This window comes from Trachinotus anak, unplaced genomic scaffold (genome assembly GCF_046630095.1).
Source record: "Trachinotus anak isolate AG129_WGS33_773 ecotype Australia unplaced genomic scaffold, CSIRO_AGI_Tana_v1 ptg000011l, whole genome shotgun sequence".
NCBI lineage: Eukaryota > Metazoa > Chordata > Actinopteri > Carangiformes > Carangidae > Trachinotus > Trachinotus anak.
The window spans coordinates 28,597,357-28,618,788 of record NW_027273862.1 but is presented as its reverse complement, the minus strand read 5'-3'; the positions used below and the strand labels follow the sequence as shown (position 1 = coordinate 28,618,788).

Below are 21,432 nucleotides of genomic sequence, written 5' to 3'. Positions count from 1 at the left end.
GTTTTCATGTTTTTGTGCAGTGCTTTTTATATCATAGTGCTGCATGTTCTTTCCTGTTCTCTCACATACTTTTTCAGTCTACACTGTGAATGTGTCATATTGGACAAGAACACAATGTTTTGTGCACTATTAGTTAAAATAGACTGTGTCATTATTGGAACTCAGATGAAAATCTCACCATCTTTTAAGATTTGTAGATAAAGAAGGTTCAATTACTCCTTTTTGCCACTATGAGATATTATTGGATTTGTATCATTGTTGCAGGTAAGCAGCATTTTAATGTTGTTGCTGGTCATTGAGACTACTGACTGCTGGGTAGTTTAAACTGATGGTAATTTTTGTATGTAAAATCTTAATCTGCAAAGTAGCTGTAGCTGTATGATAAATGCACTGGAGTCCGCAACAGGCAATAACTTTATAATTTAACTTCGTAATTTCATCATTGATCCATTATGAGAAGGGGCTGAACAGCACACAGTGTGGGTATCAGTTTTTTCACCTCATAAGAAAAGTTTTCTGGAGGGTTAAAGGCAAAACAGTTGGTGACAGCTTTGTGAATTTTTGAAATCGTGCCACAAGTGATGAACTTAAGATCATAGGCTTCACTGTGAAGGCAGCGGGGCAGCTGTGGCTCTGCAGGCAGAGCAGGTTGCGTCACTTATTTGCAGGCACAACGTGTGTGTGTCTGTGTGTGTGTGTGTGTGTGTGAAAAAGTGAATGAGAGGCAGATTTAAAGATCCCCTACAGACATATGAAATTATTATTTGAATAATAATAATTTGTCTCTGATGTGGTTTTAAATTTTGGCCAAAAAATCCTTTTCCCATATTGTAATGTGCAAAATCTATAAATATGCAAATATTATTTATTTCAAAAGTTTAACAACTGGACACAAGATGACTTTAAATTTTCCACATCATTCATGTTTTAATACTGGACTGTTATTGGTTCCAAACTAGTTATGATGTCACTAAGTCAGGCAGGTACATACCCACCATGAATTCTGATTTTGTGTGTGTGTGTGTGTGTGTGTGAGATAGAGAGAGAGAGAGAGGCGACAAAAGTATAGTGATTTTAAATTATTAATAGTATGAATATGAATAAATGGTGTAACATGAATATAATTGTAGAAATAGGATAATGTAATAACACAACCATATCATAATGATGAAAATTATATAATTATAATTTATATAATTTGTATGATGTTCTGTCAATGTGATGTAAAATATCTTACAACAAAAATATAAGAAATAGTATAAAATGTTAATAGCGTGATTGGCTGCTATGACAACTGTTATTTACAGTATGAGACAATAGTAAACTATATAGCCTCTTATTTACATTATTTTATTTTACACAATATAATAATTAAATTCAGATTTAAGGTGAGCACAGAAAACACAGTGAAGCTCAAACATCCAAGTGAAGGAGCAATAAGCAAACCACAGATTTGTCTGGAGGGGGCTTTAAACTGGCAGAATATATAATAATTATTTTATTTTAGATCACTGTGAATCTGAGTGGGACGCGGTGACAGAGAGTGACTGTCTCATCTCTGCATGCAGCCCCCGCCTCCCGTTAATGTCAATGGAGCAGCCTGGCGGCCCCCCCGGGGGGTGTGACGTCACAGATCGCGGTCACAGTCACGTCATTGTTCAAATATTGAATGAACATCATAAAAAAAAACCAAGACATGTTATAAAACTGTTGTAACTGCGTTATATAACTGATTCCACGCCAGCGGCGTTATTACGCTTTAAAAGAAGAAGCGGCCACTCCACTGCTTTACAAAACAACATGAGCTACTCTTTATTGTTATTGTCATACACAAAACATTCATCTCAAACAAAACAGCTCCAGTTCAAAAGACAGCTTGGATTTGCCCAGACGATGAGTCACTATGATAATCCCATAATATTGCTGTTAAGACGTGACAGTGTGTGTGTGGTCCTCAGGTGAGCTCACTGTGCATTATGGGTTATTTCTTTATTACATCACAACAATGACCCTGTGGTTCTCCTACAGACATAAAGTGGTTCTGAATATTTACAGTAACTTCATTATTCTTTATGCTCCTCTCTCTCCTGTCCATCACCACAATATCTTTACAGTTCTTCTGTGATAATATACTCTTAAAATATATTCTTATCATGGAACTACTGTAGTTTTAGTTAAGGGTAGGGCGGTCATCCCACCTGCTCCTCGGATGCATCATAAAAAAATATGACAGTAATTACAAAGGAATCGAGAGACAGTTTTCCACCCCCTCATCTCACTGTTACATTCAGATCCTCCAGATCAGATCATAAGCACTTCAGCAGGAAAAAGTTACAGAAAGCTCCCCGGGGACAGTCGCACATCTTCCCGATCCGAGCGCCTTTCCTCACGGCGCACTGCTCCCCGACATCACACTGCCGGAGAGAGAGGGAGGGGAGAGGGACAGCATCATTTCTGCCTGCCGCGACACCAATACCAATACAATATCAATAAACAGGATATTTTTAAAATGTCTACAATACCGTCGGGACTTGGCCGAATTTCTTCTCCCACAGAGGCAGCCGTTTAGCCTGCAGCTTTTCCAGAACTTCTTGGAGAGCTCCAAGCTGCCAGGACGCATAAACAGCAAACGTCCTTAATTAAGGTGCCTTTTTTTTTTTTTTTTTTTTTTTTTTTAAGCAATGGGCAAATAGAAAATATCTATTAATGTGTCAAACGATAAATTAAGAGAAGTGCAAAACGATTAGAAACCTGTAGTCTGTCGGTAATATGGAGATAGAGGTAAACATTTCCATTTGGAAAATATATTTAAACTAAAAACTGATATTTGTGTTTAACATGGCACAAAATCTCTGACATAAAGTGAGAAATATGATTAATTTCACCAGCGATAAGTTTCATGACATTGGAAAATCTTAAATACATGCATTTCTGCAGAGTTGAAGGTGGTCACAATGTTTTTAACAGTGTCACTGAGATTCAAAATGAGTAACGCACAAAGAAATAAAATAAATAAATTACAAATTGACACGATAAAATAATGGGGAAAAGAGAGAAAGTTTCAGAATGAAGATGGATGGGTGTAAATCTTACCAGCTGCTTCTCGCTGGTCAGGTTCGGACCTTTGGGGTAAAAGTCCCGCAGGGCTCTGGGGCTCAGCTCCTCCTCGGACTCGGTGTCCAGCACTTCGGTTCCAGCGGCGCCGGAGAGCAGCAGCAGTGCGCAGAGCAGCGCCCCGCTGAGCAGCCTGGAGCTCTGCATGGTCCTGATGCGCGGCAGCATGTGGCCCGTTCCCGTCTCAAATAGTGGCTCAGCCCGCGCCAAACACCTTTTTATCTGACTCCTGCCATCTGCTCGCTCCACCTTATCCTTTGATTTTTTCTTTTTGTCATGCGTAACAGCTGCCTTGGGTGAGTCATCCCGTAAAAGTTGCTGGGCAAAATATGCCTCAAAAAGTCAACAACAACAGCAGCGTCGTTACTGGCAAAGTAATGGATTACTCGTTACTTGGCAGTCTAAGTGATGAGGTCATTTCTGTTGAGTTTGATAAGCATTTATATTATCAGCTCATTACATTGTCTGCTTCTGTAATTTCTCATTAGATTCATTTCAGTCTTTCTCAAGCGTCACTGTCATCAAGGAGTCAATTTAACTTTGAAAAGATCAAGGATGTTCTTCTCTCAGCCAGCAGGTCTGAGAACACTGCTTTATTTAGTATTCCAGGTAGATCACCAGTAACTTACAATTCATCACTTTTCCATTATTACCCCAGAACAGCATCTGCAGCCTCTCCTGCATTTGCACTTGGTGACTCAGTCAGACTCAGTCTGCAGTAAATGTTCAATAAAACCAAACGGCGCTCATGTTAAACGCCCTTGTTATTCTCTCTTTTGTAGAATCAAAGCAGCAAGGGTCCTTGAATGAAAGTCAGTCAGTTGTTTTTTTTTTTTTTTATTTGAAAGTTGGTTTGACTTAATGAATTTAGCTTTAATCTTAATCTGTGCAGGGACTGAGGGCAGTGAGGAAGGACTGACAGATTTTTGATTAGCAGCTGCAGTCAAGCCAGTACTGACAGAGAAGTGGTGATTTGAGGTCATTTCTCCAGTGGGTCATCTCAGCAGCGACAAACAAGTAACCAGGGTCACATTTCTATGCATCCCTATGGGTAGAAAATTACTTATTATACAGTGTTAGTTTACTTTGATTTTGTATACACTAGTACAACATAGTACAAAGCACCATGCTGAATGATAAAAAATGTATTTAATTGTTTGTGTCTGCACAATAAAACTCATATTCACCATCATCAAAATTAACCTGTAAATTAAAGGGTTAAGTCCTTTCACTTATTGTCAGGGTAAATGATGTCAGTAAATAGAAGCAGGAAAAGTTTAAATTTACTACAGCAAAGTAAACGTAATTTATTTTTAAATAAAAATGTGATCAGCTGCACAAAATGCACTTTGACTGTGTGTTCGACTCAACATGCTCTGCACCCCGCAGCCACAGCATGATATCATTTTACCTATTATATAACCACTGAGCCAACTGTAACAGTGCAGAGGATGGATGTTTACACACAATTCGGACAGACAAATGGCGTCTCATATTGTGTTCTTAATCCTGTGCTTGAGTTATCCCGGTTCATTGCATTGATCGCTTGTTTCAGAGCCGGCTGTCTCGGGTCCGTGAGCGGAGATGGAGGAGCAGGGGGCTTTGATTGTGCTGGAGGCTGCATGACTCATGTCTCTCTCTTCCACACTTTTAATGACTGAGATGCCAATTTAACATTTCATTCACAACAACCAGACTATTTCATTCACAACTGCGACTTCATTAGTTTTTGTACCTTATACCCGACAGTAGCGTGCCAAAGGCTTCCAGCTCTGCCGGAGCCACTTCCCCGCTCTGATTGGCTTCTCTGATGGTTTTGGTGTAACGTTGAGGCCATGAGGTGATTTGGCTCAATCTTCCTTCAGACTGTGTTCTCTCAAGCATGAATAACAACAATTTAGCAGAGCAGATTATATTTAGAGTTGGCTGACACAGCACTATAACACTATATAGCAACAGATGTAATTTTGAATATAAATGGCTTCTTGCAAAAAACATGGAAGTCTCAGGATAACAAACAATATGAGAAAAACAATTAGAGCAAGTTGAAAAACAGGCTTTAAATATTACTCCAGTTTGTTTTAAACCTGCATTCACTTGACAGCAACACAAGAAGCAGTTAACATATTGACATAAACATAAAGTTATGGGAACATTTATAGGAAGGAGTTCCCTGTTTACACATCCAGCAGACACAAAGTAACACTTTCAGTCAGTCATGTCTGGACACCTAGCAAACATAAGTCCAGTGCTTCCTCTCTTTTAGCTCTGTGTTTGGTCTCCACCAGCTCCTGAGGGAATATCTGCCTCTTTAGCTGCTAAATGCTCCACTTTGCCCACCAGCTGGGCTCTAACTATGTCTGCTGTTTGCTGCTGAGCAGGTAGGAGGGCAGAGGGATTTTACAGCTTTTGCCTGTGAACCAGAGCAGTAAATTTATGGAGGGGACAACAAAAGAGCTGAAACTCACTATAAAGCTGCATAAAGCTGCAGATTCAGTTGATAATTCTCTGTAGGCTCATCACTACACGTGTTCCCTCTCACATTGTTTTTCACATTGTCGTTTGATTCTTTGTCAGTAAGATATCACTTACAGTCACTTAGATCTGCTTCTCCAGTGACGTTCTGGTGATAATTTTCAGTGGGTTTATCACTAATAATGTGTCCTTCACTTAATATGAAATTATTTATTGGTGCAGCTTGTAATAGGTTTGGAGCTTGTAGGACAGTTCTTTATTTTCCATTTGTTTACCAAGATGTTTTTTTCCTCTATTTTTAGAAAAGCAGTTTGGAAACTGTGGTTGTTCCCAAGGCAGCGGGGTCCAAACATGTTCCATACAGGGTGGAGAGTCTGCAGCTTTGTCCCTCCAACAGTTCACTGTACGAGGGTTTAATGATCCGTTGATCCATCCCAGTTTGAAATCATTCAGAATAGTTCTCAGAAAAATCTCCAGATGCTCAGATCTTCATGACAGATAAATGGACACCAGTCTCCACACTGGACCGTCTTGATATCCTGAAGAAAATTAAATTAAAATTTTATTAGCATTCAAAGCCCTCGTTTACAACTGAAAGAAAAACAAGATTAAAACAATATTCACACAGATAATGATGATGATGATGATAATGACAGATGATGGAAAGACAGGTAACAATAAAATCAATATCAGTCTCCTATCGAAAACATGAATAATTAAGATTAATTGAAGCCTTAATGAGTCAAAGACACTCTAATAAGTCCTTCCATGGTAGTGCTGGTTGAAAATGAACAAACTGATTTTATCTGCTGGTATTTCTGTGAGTTTGCCTCCAGTACATACCAACCACATGCTGACACACAGCTGTGAGCAGTGCATGGACTGACCGACATGTTTTTCCTCGGGGCTTGCCGTAGCTGAGACCGTTCAGTGCAACAAACCTGTACTCAACTCGACTCAGCTGCTGCTAGTGACGTGCAAAGCAGTTCTTTCCAGTGTCCCCAATCACTGGAATCAGTTTGTTTAAAAAGAATTGTTTAGAATTTTTATAACTTTTTATATTTCTTGATATTTTCGCTGAGGTTTTTCCAGTTTTTGCAGTTTTGCTCATTCATATGTTCACTGGCCTGTGTGTATTCTGCTCAAATGAACTGAGAAATGAACGAAGAATGATTTGGTTCAGTTCATTCACCCAAAAGATTTGTTCTTTTGAATAAATCGTTCAAACTACACTTCACTAACCCGTACAGTGAAGAATGATGAGCAGACTGAACGGGAGTCTCTGGACTCACCTGCAGACTCAGGGCTTGGTAGTCTGGTTCCTGCTGCTGTGAGTCTGGTGAAGCTACACAACCTTTAGTGCCTCTTGGTGTCAATAACTGTTTTGCATTTTGATTTAAATACTCAAATCTTTAGTTTATTTCTGCTACTATCACGCTTCAACAGATTTGTTGGGTTTGTCCACCTGAATATTCACTGTGTCTCTGTGAGGAACCAGGATCAGTTATCTCCACCTGTTGCTCTGGTGATGGGGAGAATTAACTGTTTACAGAAAACAGCAGGAACAGAGACAGCAATAAGAGGTGTTTGTATGTATGTTTGCCATCTATCCATCTAATATTGTCATTCTGTTTGTTCACAGTGTAATTTTACTGTAGTTATTTCTGTCTACTCTGGACAAACAATATCTATTACATGTCTGTCACGGCAGAGGGATCTCTCCTCTGTTGCTCTTCTTTTTTTTTTATTAATCTCTATATTATTTATTTGATTATATATATATATATATAGATATTATTATTATGTTATTTTTTCATTGAATTTTATTTAAAGTTCAAGAAGGTCCACTGTTTTAAAAGACAGTTTTTCAGTAAATTCAATGAGTAATGGTGTTAAATAATGTGATCTCAATATTGATCAAAATAATCGTGATTATGATTTTTGCCATAATTGAGCAGCCCTAACAGACACTTGTGGTCCCCAGAGGATGAATCCTACTGACTTGGGTGATCCTAAAAATCAGCCACGTTTCCCTGGATCGCCTGTTGGTCTTTGTGTGTTTACAGACGTGGATTAACATGCAGTTTTGCAGCTTTGTTGGAGGAGGGGTGAACAAAACATGGTATTAAAATCCATCACAATGAGAAAGTTGTCCATTAAGTCATGTCGGCTCCTCCAGAACAGCCTCAGTTCTCCTTGGTGTAGATTCTCCAACTCTCTACTGGAGGGATGAACACAAGACGTTTGTTCATTTGGTGTTTTGATGATAGTGGTGGAGAGCGCCGTCTAACACGCTGCTCTGGGTTGGGTTGAGATCAGGTGACTGTGAAGACCACAGCATATGAGTCACATCATTTTCATACTCAGCAAACCATCCAGTGACCCTTTGTGTCCCGTATGGAAGCATCTGTATTTGTTATGTTTCTCCACTCATTCAGTTTTTCTCCTTTTTAATTTTGGAAAATTAGTCTTCGTGGTGCCCTTATCAGATCACTCAGTTTTAACGCTGCCCTGTGAGTGCCCCTGCCCATGTAAATTTATTACACCTTGTAAATTAATTGGCACCATTTTTAATGAGTTCTGTGTTTCCAATATCTCCAACAGCTATTAGTTCAAGAAGCATCTAATGGAGGTGTGTGTACGCGCTTTCCCCACGTCGAATATAAAGCGCTGCGCTCTCATTACTTCCTCGTTTTTTTTCCTGCCTGGTCCCCTATGGCATCCCACCCATGTCTCCAGTATCAGATAAAAGCCCATTATTACAGCCTCATATCTCCAAAATGCCAACTTTTCAGTAGCTAAAAATAACCTTGTTTGCTTTCAGCTTGACCGCTGTGCTTTTCTGTTCACATCCTAAAGAAGAACGTTGGTATTTTCTGACCCGTGTGCAGGCATGCCATGTTTCAGAAGAAAGGAAAATGTATAAATAGGTGATGTAATGAGATTTTTTCATGGCAGCAGTAATTTGTTCAGGTAGAGGTGATGGACTGACTGGAAGGGCTTTTCAATTACTCCAGTCCAGCTTGACTAATTATTTTCCTGCTTGAAAGTCTTATTATATAATACCTCTCCCTCTGTTATGCTGCAGCAGCTCATCCCAGGAGCATAATTACTCCCCGGTCTACCTCTGTTTTTGTTCTCTAAAAGCAAAGTTTGAGATTTATGTCAAGAGCAGAAAGTGGAGGAGCAAAAAGAAAAGAGAGGACAGACAGAGAGGAGAGAGAGGGGGGAACCTCCATTCAGTGAGGCATCTATCTGCAGAGCCCAGCCTTAATTACACACACTGATACCACTGCTGCTGAGCTGTCTTGTTAGCAGAAGACCATCTTCTTTCCGGAAAACACCTCAAATGGAGGTTTGAGGAGGAGGGAAGGAAGGAGAGGAAGATGAGGTGACCTAAGGAGATCACGTCAGCACTATTCAGTACATCTCTCTCTCACTCTCTCTTTCTCCCTCGCACATACATCAGTATGTCTTTCCAGGGCTGGTTTTTGATTGGTCTTCACACAGCGTACCAGCCGGTTGCCGTAGAACTATCAGGGTTGAGTGTTAATTCCAGCTGTGACTCATCACTAATTGCTGCATCTCGAGTCTCACAAGCCATCAGTATGAAATAAGACCATGATTAATGGCATCATTACTGTACTGCTGTCAGCCAAATGTGATATACAGTAATGTTTTTAAAACACGAACTGGGTCTGTGAGTCTTGACTCCACCGGTGGCTGTCACATCTAATTTCATGACTGAGTGAGTCATTGATGTAACTGTCTCCTGTGTGGGCGCCGTCATGGGATCCTCGTCCTTCTCAACCTGAACGACCTGTGGTTTTGGTCACATTAAATTAGTAAAGTGAATTTTTCCTCAGGATGACCTCACAGCAGCTGGATATTTCAAGTGCATGGATATACTGTATCCCACATACATCTAGAAGACATAGAGCAGACATAATAACACAAACACTTCATCATGTCCAGGACTTTAACTGTGAAGGAACCGCTGCAGTTCAGTTCAGGCTGCATATCAGTGCATCAAGGACACACTGCAAATGCTGCATGTGTCTGCTGGTCAGTGAAATCACTTCGTTGTTGCACTTTTGGCTGCAGAAGAGTTTATTGATCCGCTTTCTAATAACTTCTAAAATACTTTATTTGTCTTTGTTATGTTGCTAATACACAAAGCAAAATAAATCACATTCCTGATAACATTATCTTAAAGTTGTCATAGGTCAAGTTATAAGTTGTGATTAGTGGTTTTATTAATGGTGAGAAAATCAGTTACTGATGTTTTATATTAGCTACTAGTAAGAAAACATTTGGCCAGTGTTTATTCTTTCTACTGCAATTCAGTTATGCGTGTTGGGAATCCATTGATAAATGCTTGGATTTTGGTCCAGAGGTTCTGCAGCCGTTTTCATATGTGGTAAGTGGTTATATCGTCAAATTAGTCAAAGGGATTTTCCAAAAGTTGTTCTTATTAATGACTTATAGGAAGGGCTGGGTAATAAACTGACATTTCAAACCTCTCACTGATTTAATCTTGCTCATGTTAATTTGTTTAATACTTTCCCCAATGTGTGTGTTCATGAACTGTCACCTTAAAAATATATTACCCTGTGTACAGTCACGTAACTCCGCCCTGTCCAATCGGATTCATGTTCACTCAAAGCGAAGCTGGTGATGAAGATCAGACGAGCACAAACACTGAGCCTCAACCTGAGCAGCTTACACCTAAAAAGAACGCAGTGTCCATCATTAAGCACATTTCAGTTTCAGTGAAGCAACGTTGAACAAAGAGAATTCAACTGCAAACAATGCAGAAAAAAATGTTCAGTGCCCAAAGGTAACACCACCAGTTTGTCTGACGAACTCAAAAAGAGAGATCGATAAGCATCAAAGTTCAATAATCATAATCCAGGTCAATCAAAACAAATCAAATCAATTGTGATATTGATTTGAAGTTATATTTACCAGCCCTACTTTTAGCTGATATAAAACCTTAGTAAATGATTTATTAAGCGTGAATAAAGCCATTACTTACACGCTTAAAAAAACATAGAAAGTGATTCCAGTTTATCTAAACTTGTCTAATTAAAATAAGATTAATGGTCTACAGCAGTGCCCACACTGACATACTGATATGAAGCAAGTGTAACGTTTACTATGTTCATTATAGTCATAAACCAAAGTGTTGGACATATTAAATGATGGGATGAGATGAGAAGTTAAGGGATCAGTAAAGTTATTACAGCTGATTGTGATTGTATCAAATTTCATGGCAATTCCACTCAAAACCACAACCTGCTGATGGCAGTGGAGGAGAAGTCAGGGGATCACCAGTGTCACTGGAGTTCATTCTCTGGGGACCATGAATGTCTGTACAAAACTCACTGCAGCCCCTCCAGTAGATGTGTCAGTGTGGACCAAACTTGTGGGCCAATCTTCACAAACCAACAGACCAACAATGGTTTTTCAACCCACAACTTTACTGTTCGGTTCAATCTCACTGTTCTCCTAAAGTTGTTTTTGACTGCAGCAGAAAGAGAGTGAAATACTGACCCTGGGTTCATTAAGGTTCATCAGTCATGGGTGAGATTGACGGGCAGATCGGTGCAGCATCAGCAATAACACGAGCATTGTACTGGTGAAGAGGAAGCTGAGCTGGAAGACAAAACTTTTGATTCACCGGTCGATCTTGATTGGGACCCCCACCTATGGTCATGAGCTGTGGGTAGTGAGCAAAAGAATTCATTCGTAAATACAAGCAGTTGAAATAAGTTTGTTCCATAAGCCGGCTGGGCTAAACCTTAGACACAGGGTTAGGAGCTCCAACATCCAGAGGGAGCTCGGAGTAGGGTGGTGCTTCTTTGCTTTGAAAGGAGTCAGCTGAGGTGGTTCGGGCATATGAAGAAGATGCTTCCTCAGGATCTTCCACTGGAGGTTTTCAAGGAGAGTCTAACTGGTGGGGGACCCAAAGCCCACTGGAGAAACTGTATATATCATTTGGCCTGGTAACACCTCAGGGTCCCCCAGGAGAAGCTGGAAAACATTGTTGGGGAGAGGGGCGTATGGACCCCTCTGCTTCATCTGCTGCCACAGTTACTCAGCTCCAGATAAGCAGCAGAAAATGATGGATGGTTCGTCAAGACACAAACAGCTTGAACCAGGCTTTAACAAACAAAGTCTACCAATGTATTCGGTATAAAGCAACATGCCCTGCAATCAGATATGACAGGGTTTCTGTATTGATTACATCCTGTGTTGGTCTGAGAGACACTGTGTGGCCTCTGAGGATGATGGTGATTGCAGATGAATCAGAGCGTCCTACAGAAGCCTCTGTGGGTCAATCAGCAGTGCATCCAGGTGTGACAAGGTGTGTTTAACCCAGCAGGAGGTAGATCCTCTGTTCACACCACGGTCATAATTATGTGACTGATTTACTGACTGACAGGCAGCCTGCAAAGATCAGCTTCTCAATTTTCTGTATGACTGACCTTGAGCAGTAACAACACCCGCCCAATTAGCCCCGACTAAAAGGACACATCAGACTTCTAACACACTAGTGCAAGAAGTACAAGTCATCCTGACATGAAATCTCAATTTTAGGCACCAAAACATGCTCCAACTAATTTTCTCACTTCTTTTTTTTTCCCCTGCTCTTTCTTTATTTGCTCTTAACCAGCTTTGCAGAAAATCCCCCAGGACAATTTATGCACTCAGGCATGCTGCTGATTGCCTCCTGTCACAATGAATCCCCTCACTTGATCTGTCAGATGTACATATATTTTCCTTTCATACACCCTCTTTACACAATCTGCATCATTAACACGTGGGGGGAAAAGCATCTGTTTCAAATCTGTGTGGGTGGTGGGGATGATTAATGCAAAAACCTGTCAGTTCCCACCATTAAAGTGTAATGCTAAGCCCCTTAAAGGCTGCCCGGTGCACTGAAGACACAGGATGTTTGAAGTCCGTTTTAAACTGTCTGTCATGTTGCAGAATACTTCAAGCATGTCAGAGGATGAGCTTTGATCCTCCGCCACCGGGATTAATATTTCAACTTCCATGAGCTGAAAGAAAAGAATATTTAATAGAAAAAATATCAAAGAGGAGAAATAATGACATTGTGCTGAATAATAAACTATTCATGAGGAAAAGTACCTTGCTCCGCCCTTTCCTTTTGAACCCTGAGGACAAAGGCGCAGCTCCGAGTTCACTGGATCGGTAAATAACATATACTTGGACAAGTTCACTCTGTCAGCCCAGCATCCTTCAGAGGCGCTCTTGTGCGTCACTGTGAGGTAATTAAGGGTTGTGAGTTTGGGACCTTTCTGCTTCTGTCTGCCTACACGGCTCACATTTGTCCTTAAATAATGCACACTGTTCTCTGTTCTGTAATTGCAGTGTAGCGAAACAGTCCAGTGACAGTTTTTGCAGCAATGATAAGAATTTACCTCATCTCTGCTGTGTGTGTGCGTTTGTGTGCGTGTGTGTGTGTGTGTGTGTGTGTGTGTGTGTGTGTGTGTGTGTGTGTGTGTGTGTGTGTTTCACATAGGCAAAGACACGTGCAGGAACACGCACATCCAGTGTGTGCTCCTGCATGTGTACAGGAAAAAACACACACACGTTTCTTTAACAGAGCCCACTGGCATTAGAAGGTTTCTGTGTGTATATTAGATCAGTGGTTCTCAACCTGTGGACCAGGGCCCACTGGTGGGCCGCGAAGGATTTGCAAGTGGGCCAACAAATTATTGGCAAAACAGAACAATTTTGGTAAAAAGATGTATTTACAAAAATATAAATAATATTTTTTTTTTTTTTTGGGGGGGGGGGGGCATGTTGCCTTTATTTATAGGACAGAGAAGAGTGACAGGAAACAAGACAGAGAGTAGAATAATGACATGCAAAAAGTATTTAAGTAAGTTTTATTTTTCTTGTATTAAGGTCTATGACTGTGAGAAAAAAATGATGATGAAAGAACTTTTATGTTGTCGTCGGCTGGACCACATCGTGCACTTGTTTGCTATCTGCAAAAAAATTTGGAGGAAAAACAGGAGGAATTAAAGAGAGTCGAGAGACAGACGCTGACTCAACAAGTGGGTCGGATGTGGACTGCCAACATTTTTTAGATTTTCAGGTGGGCCATAAGATTAAGGTTGGAACCACTAAGACATCAGTATGGTTGGTGTTGTTGCATTATTCAACTCACTGTGAGATTTTACTGTTTTTATCTGTTTTAAATCACCTTGGATCATTTTATATACTAAACTATCAAACAGAAAAATAACCCACAAATTTATCATTAATTGATAATGAAAATAATCATCAATCTAGTGCAGGTTCATATTAATATAACATTTTTTAGTGGAAAATCTACCACATGGTGTCAAAGTGTTTGCAAACATCAAGTGCTGAAGATGACTCAGGATCAGTGTCCACCTGATTGTAAAACAATATTCCCAATTATTTGCATGTTATGTAACAAACAGATGAATCATTAAATCTTTGAAATGTCTTAAATGCACCTGGGCTCCACTGGGCCTTAAATCAATTCCAATCTGAAGTTTCTGTCATTGTCAGAGGCAGATAGAGAGTCATTGCTTGCCCCTCAGGATGGGGGAGAAAAAAAAATCAATAATGTCTGAACTATTCCAGGCTTTTCACCGCCATAACGTGGCAACTCGAAGTGACGAGGGAGGTCACATGGAAGAAAAGATCCAAACAGGCTGCAAAATGTGGTCCAGACTGAAAATCTTCACCGGGCTTCATTTTTATGATGTTTAACACAGAAGTGTAAAGATTAACACGAGTGTGAACACATTTTTAATATTGCAACAGAAGAGTTCAGTGTTTTGTCATTTTCAACCTCCATGCTCTAAGTCTGCTGGATGTGTCAGCTGGCAAATACTTCACAAGGTGATAATAGATCAAATGTAGTGTTTTTAGCTCAAAAACTACAATTAAGGATCAATTAATGCACCTTTAACAAGTCATAAAGTAAAAAGCAGTGAATGTTTCTAGAAAGGATCTGAAATTTAGGGGAAGTTGACTGACTGAAAAACAGTAGTAATGAGGTAGTAATTAGTAGTTTCACTTTACATGTTTTGATCCAAATATTGCTACGTTATATGAGAAATACTGAAGAAAATACTCCCAGACCCCATGATTTGCAGGACTGGACCACGTACTGAGAAATTACACCAAGTGTCCCTGAGACACAGGAATAAAAAGGTTTTGACAGAGAGCAATAATAGGAAACAGACTGTATTTTATTTTTTTGGGGACATCATGTACAAAGGGTGTGGGGTCTGGTTTGGAGGACGACACCTCTGACTGCAAGAATAAGTTTATTCTTTTTATTTCTTTTTAAGACAAGGTCAAAACCTAATATATGGCTGCACCACATCGGTTTCAGACCTTTATCTGTTTGCTTCTCCTCCTCTCTGTGCTCACATATATATTAATACAGCCAAATTCATAATAAAGCTAATTTACATGATTTTTCTGTTTCTGTGTCAGACAACAGAACAGGTTGGAAACAGTGACTGAAACGAGGCCAATTCAGACAACATGTTAACCAGCAGTCACTTCCAAGCTGCTGCTAAAATCCTGATTTTATAACCACAGCGTCGTCTGACAGAATCACCAAGACATCAGTTAAAGACAAAGACTGTGCTGTGATTTCTGCTAAACCTACCTGTAAAACGACGTCTCAAAGAGGAAGTTAGAAGTCCATTCACATCAGCTGCTCTGAGGTCAGTACAGGGAGGTGAGTCTGAGGAGGGAAAGCCTGATCTTACAGGTCGATACTGACGACTCTTCTACGGAAAGTCGCTCAGGTTTGTTCAAAAAAAGTTGCTCGATTGAAAAGTCAGTGAGGGGGTCTGAAAAGTCGATTACACTGGGGACGAAGGTGCAAAGTTGTTGACACCTGAAGACACATGAGTTCTTCTGAGGGATGAGTCGTCAGAACAAAGAAGCATCAAACCAACAGTTTGTGAGGATCCAGCACAGACACCTCTCTGCATCTGGTCTCACAAAATGTTGGAGAGCGAGTTGACGTCTGAAGATGCATGAAAGACGCTTCGTCAGCCACAAACAGGAAGTAGTTTGTTACACCTGGTGTACCTGTTGTGTGACTCACCCTGAAATTTCCTCTGGTGGCGTTGTGTTGAAGAGAAGTCGCTGTGGTAGAAAAATGCTTAAATGATAAAAGACAAAAAGACTAATATGCAGCCTAACATCAGAGCTGAATCAATGGAGGCAATCAGTGGAGGCGTAATGAGGCAGCTCCGTCCCTTCACACGGTTTTAACACATTTTGTTTTTTATCCGGAGAAAGGCAGCAACATTAGAAACTGACTGACACCGAAATTAGTTATTTTGTTTTCTGGTTTGAAATTTATCAGAAGATTTTAAAGGAAAACAAATGTTCCCAAATTATAAGTTTATTTATCATATTTATTTATAAAATCCCGTCTTTGTCTTTCCTTTACCAAAAACTATTTTCGGTGCATGTAACACATTCATTTTCATTTTTTAACCAACATTTTTGTTTTGAATCAATAAAATTTTCAGACTCAAAAGTAGAACTCGGACACAGAGCTTTATTACAGGTTTTATGGTGAAGAAGGTTTGGGTAGTGGGCTGCTGGAGAGCAGGACGGGCAGCGGAGCAGGGTGGACTGGGCGGACTGTGTCCAGGGTCTTGAGCTGGGTGAGGCAGGAAAACAAGACAGCAGACAGAGGTGAACCTGAGGCTCAGGCAAACAGCCGCTTACTGGGTTCAGAAGACAACATGAAATGACTCAGGTAAAGCTGCTGGGACTTGGCCGAAGTGTTGTACCATGTAGGTGATGATCTGGAACAGGAAACACAAGGGAGGAGAGGCAGAGCTGGTACTCTAACATTTTTCCACTTCCACCTTCCTGAATGTTAATGTTAACATTTACACATGAAACGGATGAAAATGTGGCATCCTATTTGTGCCATATAATCTTTTCATAGCATCGCAACTCGTAATTTGAATTTCAGATTCACAGAGCTCATTTCACAGTTTTTTATGACTGTTTGATCAGGTCAGACAGGACGGAGACAGCCTTGACATTGTTTTGACTTAATTAGACCGTCTCAAATAAACAGATATGAAAAGGACCAGGTACAGCAGGAATCTGAGATTCAAACCAAACATGTTGTGTTTATGTGTTTATGTGAACAGCAGTCTGACACGACTCTTTTGAAGAGCAAACTAACAGCCGATGAAACTCTAAGATTGTCCAGACGTGTCCAATTGGCAAAGAGCTTTTGTCATCAGGTGGATTGATGGGACAAAAAAACAGGAAACAGCTGTATCAACAGACACTTTGATAACTGAGTCGTTCTCTAACCTTGAACAACTAGTTTTTGTGCATAAGTCCAAACCTACCCAGACCTCAACCATCAGAAAACAGTCTTATTGTTTGCGACAGGTTCAGAAGGCACAGATGTTGTCCTGCTGATGGGGCGTCAGATCAGGAGATGCTTTCATGTGTCATTCACTTTCATTGTTCGGTTTGTTCTTTTGTTTGCTGACTTCCGCTGGTTTCATGTCTCACCTTGCTGCAGTGACGTAGAAGTGGACTGGAGGGTGTGTGAGGACGCTTCAACATCACTGCTGGGTGTGGTCACGGGTGCAGCAGATCACACCCATCCTGGCATAGCAAGCACTGATATGGTATTGAAGGTGAATCCAGTTTATTCCTCCGACAGAAAAAGAGAGAGCGGCCTGGTGCTCCACTGGTTCTGTCTGTTTAAGACGTCCTGAGTGTGAATCTTATATCTTTTTCTCCACCTTGCGACATTTGGTGGAGGATACTCATAACTCATAACTGCCATGCACTGCCATGCACATATTGTATATTTACTACAATAGAATTGGGGCAATTTATTGCTATATTGCACATGTGAAGAACGGCCTACATTGCACTGTATATTGGTGTTGTACATAGTATTTCTATTTTATCATATTTATCTCAGATTCTGTGTCAGATCTTACTTTATTTGTGCTGCTGTCTCACTCTGAATTTCCTCTGTGGGATCAATAAAGAGACATCTTAACTAAAAAACAGAAACAGCATCTCCTACAGAAACTTCCCGGTGGTTGGAAACAGGGATTTTTTAGAAGACAAACCACATGTTTACCTTATCCTTTGAGTCCAGAATGATGAGCAGCTGATGTTTCCATGTCGAGGATAATTACCAAAATGTTAAATGTACCTTTACAGAATCTTGCAGTCAGCTTTTTTTTCTGTAGTTGTTAACTGAGGAGAAATGGCAAAGACTCCCCTGAGCATAAGTTATATTTCAACTGAGGTGAAACACTTTTTTTCATCTGACAAAAATGCCCCGTTTCAAACTGTAATATCAGCTGAAGAAACATGTAAAAATGTGCTGACGCTCACTTCCGAATCCTGATAATGGAAACTCTTATACAGACTTACCAAGAAGTTCACTTTTCTACTCAAGCTTTTAGCTTGTTCTTCCTCCCGAATGGCTCTCTGACAGGTGTTTCCGCTTTTGATGATCCTGAGAGGTTTTCATCGCTGACGGAAAACTGCTCACATGGATTCACCATCATGTTACCTCAGGGAGGGGCGAGGTGGGGCAGCAGGTTTGGAGGTCAGGAGGATAAAAGTCTTCAGATGTAGGGATGGATGCACCACAGTTATCCCAGATACACTGATCCAGTTCTAGGTGCCAAGATTGAATCATTTAACCTACAAAAGCACCAAAGTACCAAAAGTACTTATGATGCAGAATGGCTCCTTTCAGTATAAAGTGTATTATATTACTTAATCTTTAATCTTTAAATCACTTAAAAGGAGCTATTTGCAATTTTTTTTGCAACTTATTGCTACATAGCCAACATTAGCATTAACAGCTGTTTACTGTTCACTGACCAGTTTAACAGCTCTACTTCTGCAGTGCAGACTGGACGCTACATTGACTCTGATCATTTGGGTAAAGTTGGGGATCTGTTGTGATCACAGCTGAGGGAAACCACTGTTGACTGTCAGGGGATTGGTTGACCTGTTCATCCACCACCAGAGGGTTTTGACACTTGAATGTAAACAAATGTTTGATTGTATCAGTCATTTTCACTTTTTTGGGTGTCAACATACTTTTGTCGGATGTATGAATATTAGCTGGCTTAAAGCTGTGCAGCTGTAAGTCTCTGCAGATGTATATTTTACTAAATCTAATGATTCAGTGTCAAATAATTCACGATAAAAACCGTGACCGTCTGACTTACCAACCTCTACACGTCTGATAGTACAGTAAGAGGCTTCACGCTCTCACATTCTTTACATAAGTCATTCAACATTAGTTGTGACATTTGTTTTTCTCTTGTCTTTTACACTGACAGCTCTTGCAAAAAGAACAAAAAAAAAGCTTCCGTTCAACAAGCTTCCAAATGAGACTTTCTAAATAATTAATCCTGGAGAGCAGCTGTTATTAGAGTTGTTTTAATGACTCACATTAGTCACTGAGGTTTTCTCTCTTTGCTGGTGAATCAACGTAACGTCTCTCTGTTTGACAGCCACACTTTGAGTGATGTCTCAGTTAGGGAAATTGCTTCAGGCCCAAAGGTCAGTAGTGACCAGCTTTAATCTCCTGTTGTTCACTGATAAAGCATCATTCATACCAGACTGTTTCTCCTGGAGCAACAGGAGAGCTTCACGAGAAGAGAAGCAGCTACATAACACACTGTACTGCAAAACATAACAGTTAACATTTCAATTCTCCGACATGAGCTCCTACTGAAAAGGACATTTAGTTATTCAGACAACAGGAAGTCCTGATCAACACCGCTCTTCATGTGAGAAATGCTTTTATAAAATGTCAAGGTTGTGACTATTTTAAAAAGATAAAAGTTCTGCCATTTTCCCGGGTTTGGAAATAGATTTGTCGCTTTGCTTCACTTTTTATACGACAGCTTTTGTCACATTTACCAGTGCTTCCTATGACCTTAGAGACAGGCTTCACTTTGGCATTTCTTTTGACAATCCAAATTACACAGCACGTTGTGAGAACTTGTTTTTCTACAAGTTCACTAAGTAGACTAAGTAAACAGCCGCATCATAAACCGACATATTATCAATTTATTGCTCATTTCCTGTTTTTTTTGTTTTGTTTTTTTTTAAATGGATTAAAAGTTCTTAAAGTAAAATCTGAACATCTGCAGTTCCATATGATAAGATTATCTTCTCAATTCCAAACTGTTTGCTTCTTCCTCAACTGGTTAATATCATCAGAAACAGTAAATCAGTATTTAGTTATATTTAATCAGTGCAAACATGCAGAAATGTTCAATCTCAGAAAAATCAAACATCTTTCTTCACATTCTCAGTAATTGTTAAAATCCAGATATTAAAGGGTACAGAATATTACAGTCTGCAATTGGTGTGTCACAGAATCCAGTGCAGTGTGTACTCATTTTGTTTCTAAAAGAAAAAATAAGTTAATTAGAAAGTAGATGCTGACTGGAAAAGCAAACACAAGGATCTATAATGTTCATCTGAGTGAGGTAAAAGAAAAAGACGCAATCCTCTTTTTTCTGAAATGTAATATAATAGTTGGTTTACACTGTCAGCCACAGATGAGCTGGAACTGTGTGTCAATTGTTTTAATTTACTGGTATTTGTATTAATATGATACAGAAGCTTCCTCACAGACAAAAATGTTCAAACTTCTATTTCTTTCTGATCTTTTAACAGAAAAGAAACATCCTTGAAGTGCTCAGACATCTGCAGCTCCACAGCTCCATGAAACTGGACCAACTACATGCACGATCAAAACCTCCAGAAAAGCTGCTAAAGTTGTTGTCTTCTTCCTAAAGTAGGTGATATCAGCAGAAATGGTAAAACAGGCAGCATCACCTTATAATATGGTGAAGTTATTTACTCTACACTGATTTTCTCATTCAATTTTAAACACACACATTATGTGAGAAGCTGATGTTATATATCTAGGACTGACAGACAGGTCTCCATGCACTCTTATGGCTTCACAAGAGGCAAATTACCACAATCAGACTTCAAAGAGTGATGTGGAAGAAAACCTGTGTGGCACTAACTGCTGAGAAGCTGCAGGTTTTATTTCAACACTGCATCATCTGATTTCACAGAGAGGAGGAACTAATTAGTGAAATCGCCTGCTGAAGTGTTTGACTCAAGTGCTAAACCCTCTGGTACATGATGGTTCCTGACACTTGTTGCCCAGAATCCTGCTGGTTTTTCTGTCCTGTTTTACCCTCATCTAGTGCTCCAGTGGGACACAGTGACAGTCAACCACTGATTACATGATTACAGGGGGAAAACCAGCAGGACGGAGCCGCCACACGGCCCGGGGCCAGCACAGGGATCAGTGAGTGTTTGTAAAGAAACGGCTCCATCTTCTGGTAGAAACCACAGAGGCACAGCATGGAGTCAGTCCACAAAAAAATCCAATATCTGCAGCACATATAGCACAATCAACACAGTTATATTCTATTTCCATTTAATTTGGTGAATGTAGGCAGCTGAGCTCATCTGGCCTCAACAGGAGTGGAACAGGAAAACCTTATTTCTAATAAAACAGAGCGATAACAGTAATGGTGTCTGCATCAAATGTTCATCACAGCTGTTCCAGATTAACCATTGATTTGAGGCTGATAAATACACCAAGGAGGAGTCAGGTCTTCGTGGAGGAATAATTAACCAGAGAGGAATGAAGATAGGAACATATGTTAAGAGGAATAAAGGCAATTTATCAATCTGATATGTTACATTTTCTCCAAAGTAAAACTATTTTGCAACCAAGGGGTTTCA

At 40.0% G+C, this 21,432-nt stretch overlaps 2 protein-coding genes across 2 annotated transcripts in view; one reads left to right on the top strand and one right to left on the bottom strand.

The window, feature by feature from the left end:
• The window catches only part of cdkn2aip (CDKN2A interacting protein), a 29,143-nt gene extending 11,837 nt beyond the window's left edge, over positions 1-17,306 (top strand). The window contains exon 5 of the mRNA XM_071489621.1: positions 17,189-17,306. The gene's annotated coding sequence lies outside the window, so the exon portion shown is untranslated. The remainder of the gene's footprint in view (positions 1-17,188) is intronic.
• On the bottom strand, positions 1,788-7,355 carry cart3 (cocaine- and amphetamine-regulated transcript 3). The gene is made up of 3 exons (XM_071489625.1): positions 3,094-7,355; positions 2,523-2,606; positions 1,788-2,414 (listed from the first exon to the last, which is right to left on the bottom strand). Exons 1-3 carry the CDS (start codon positions 3,280-3,282, stop codon positions 2,307-2,309), a joined length of 381 nt encoding a protein of 126 aa, XP_071345726.1. The 5' UTR covers positions 3,283-7,355; the 3' UTR covers positions 1,788-2,306.
• Positions 17,307-21,432: the final 4,126 nt, after the last annotated feature.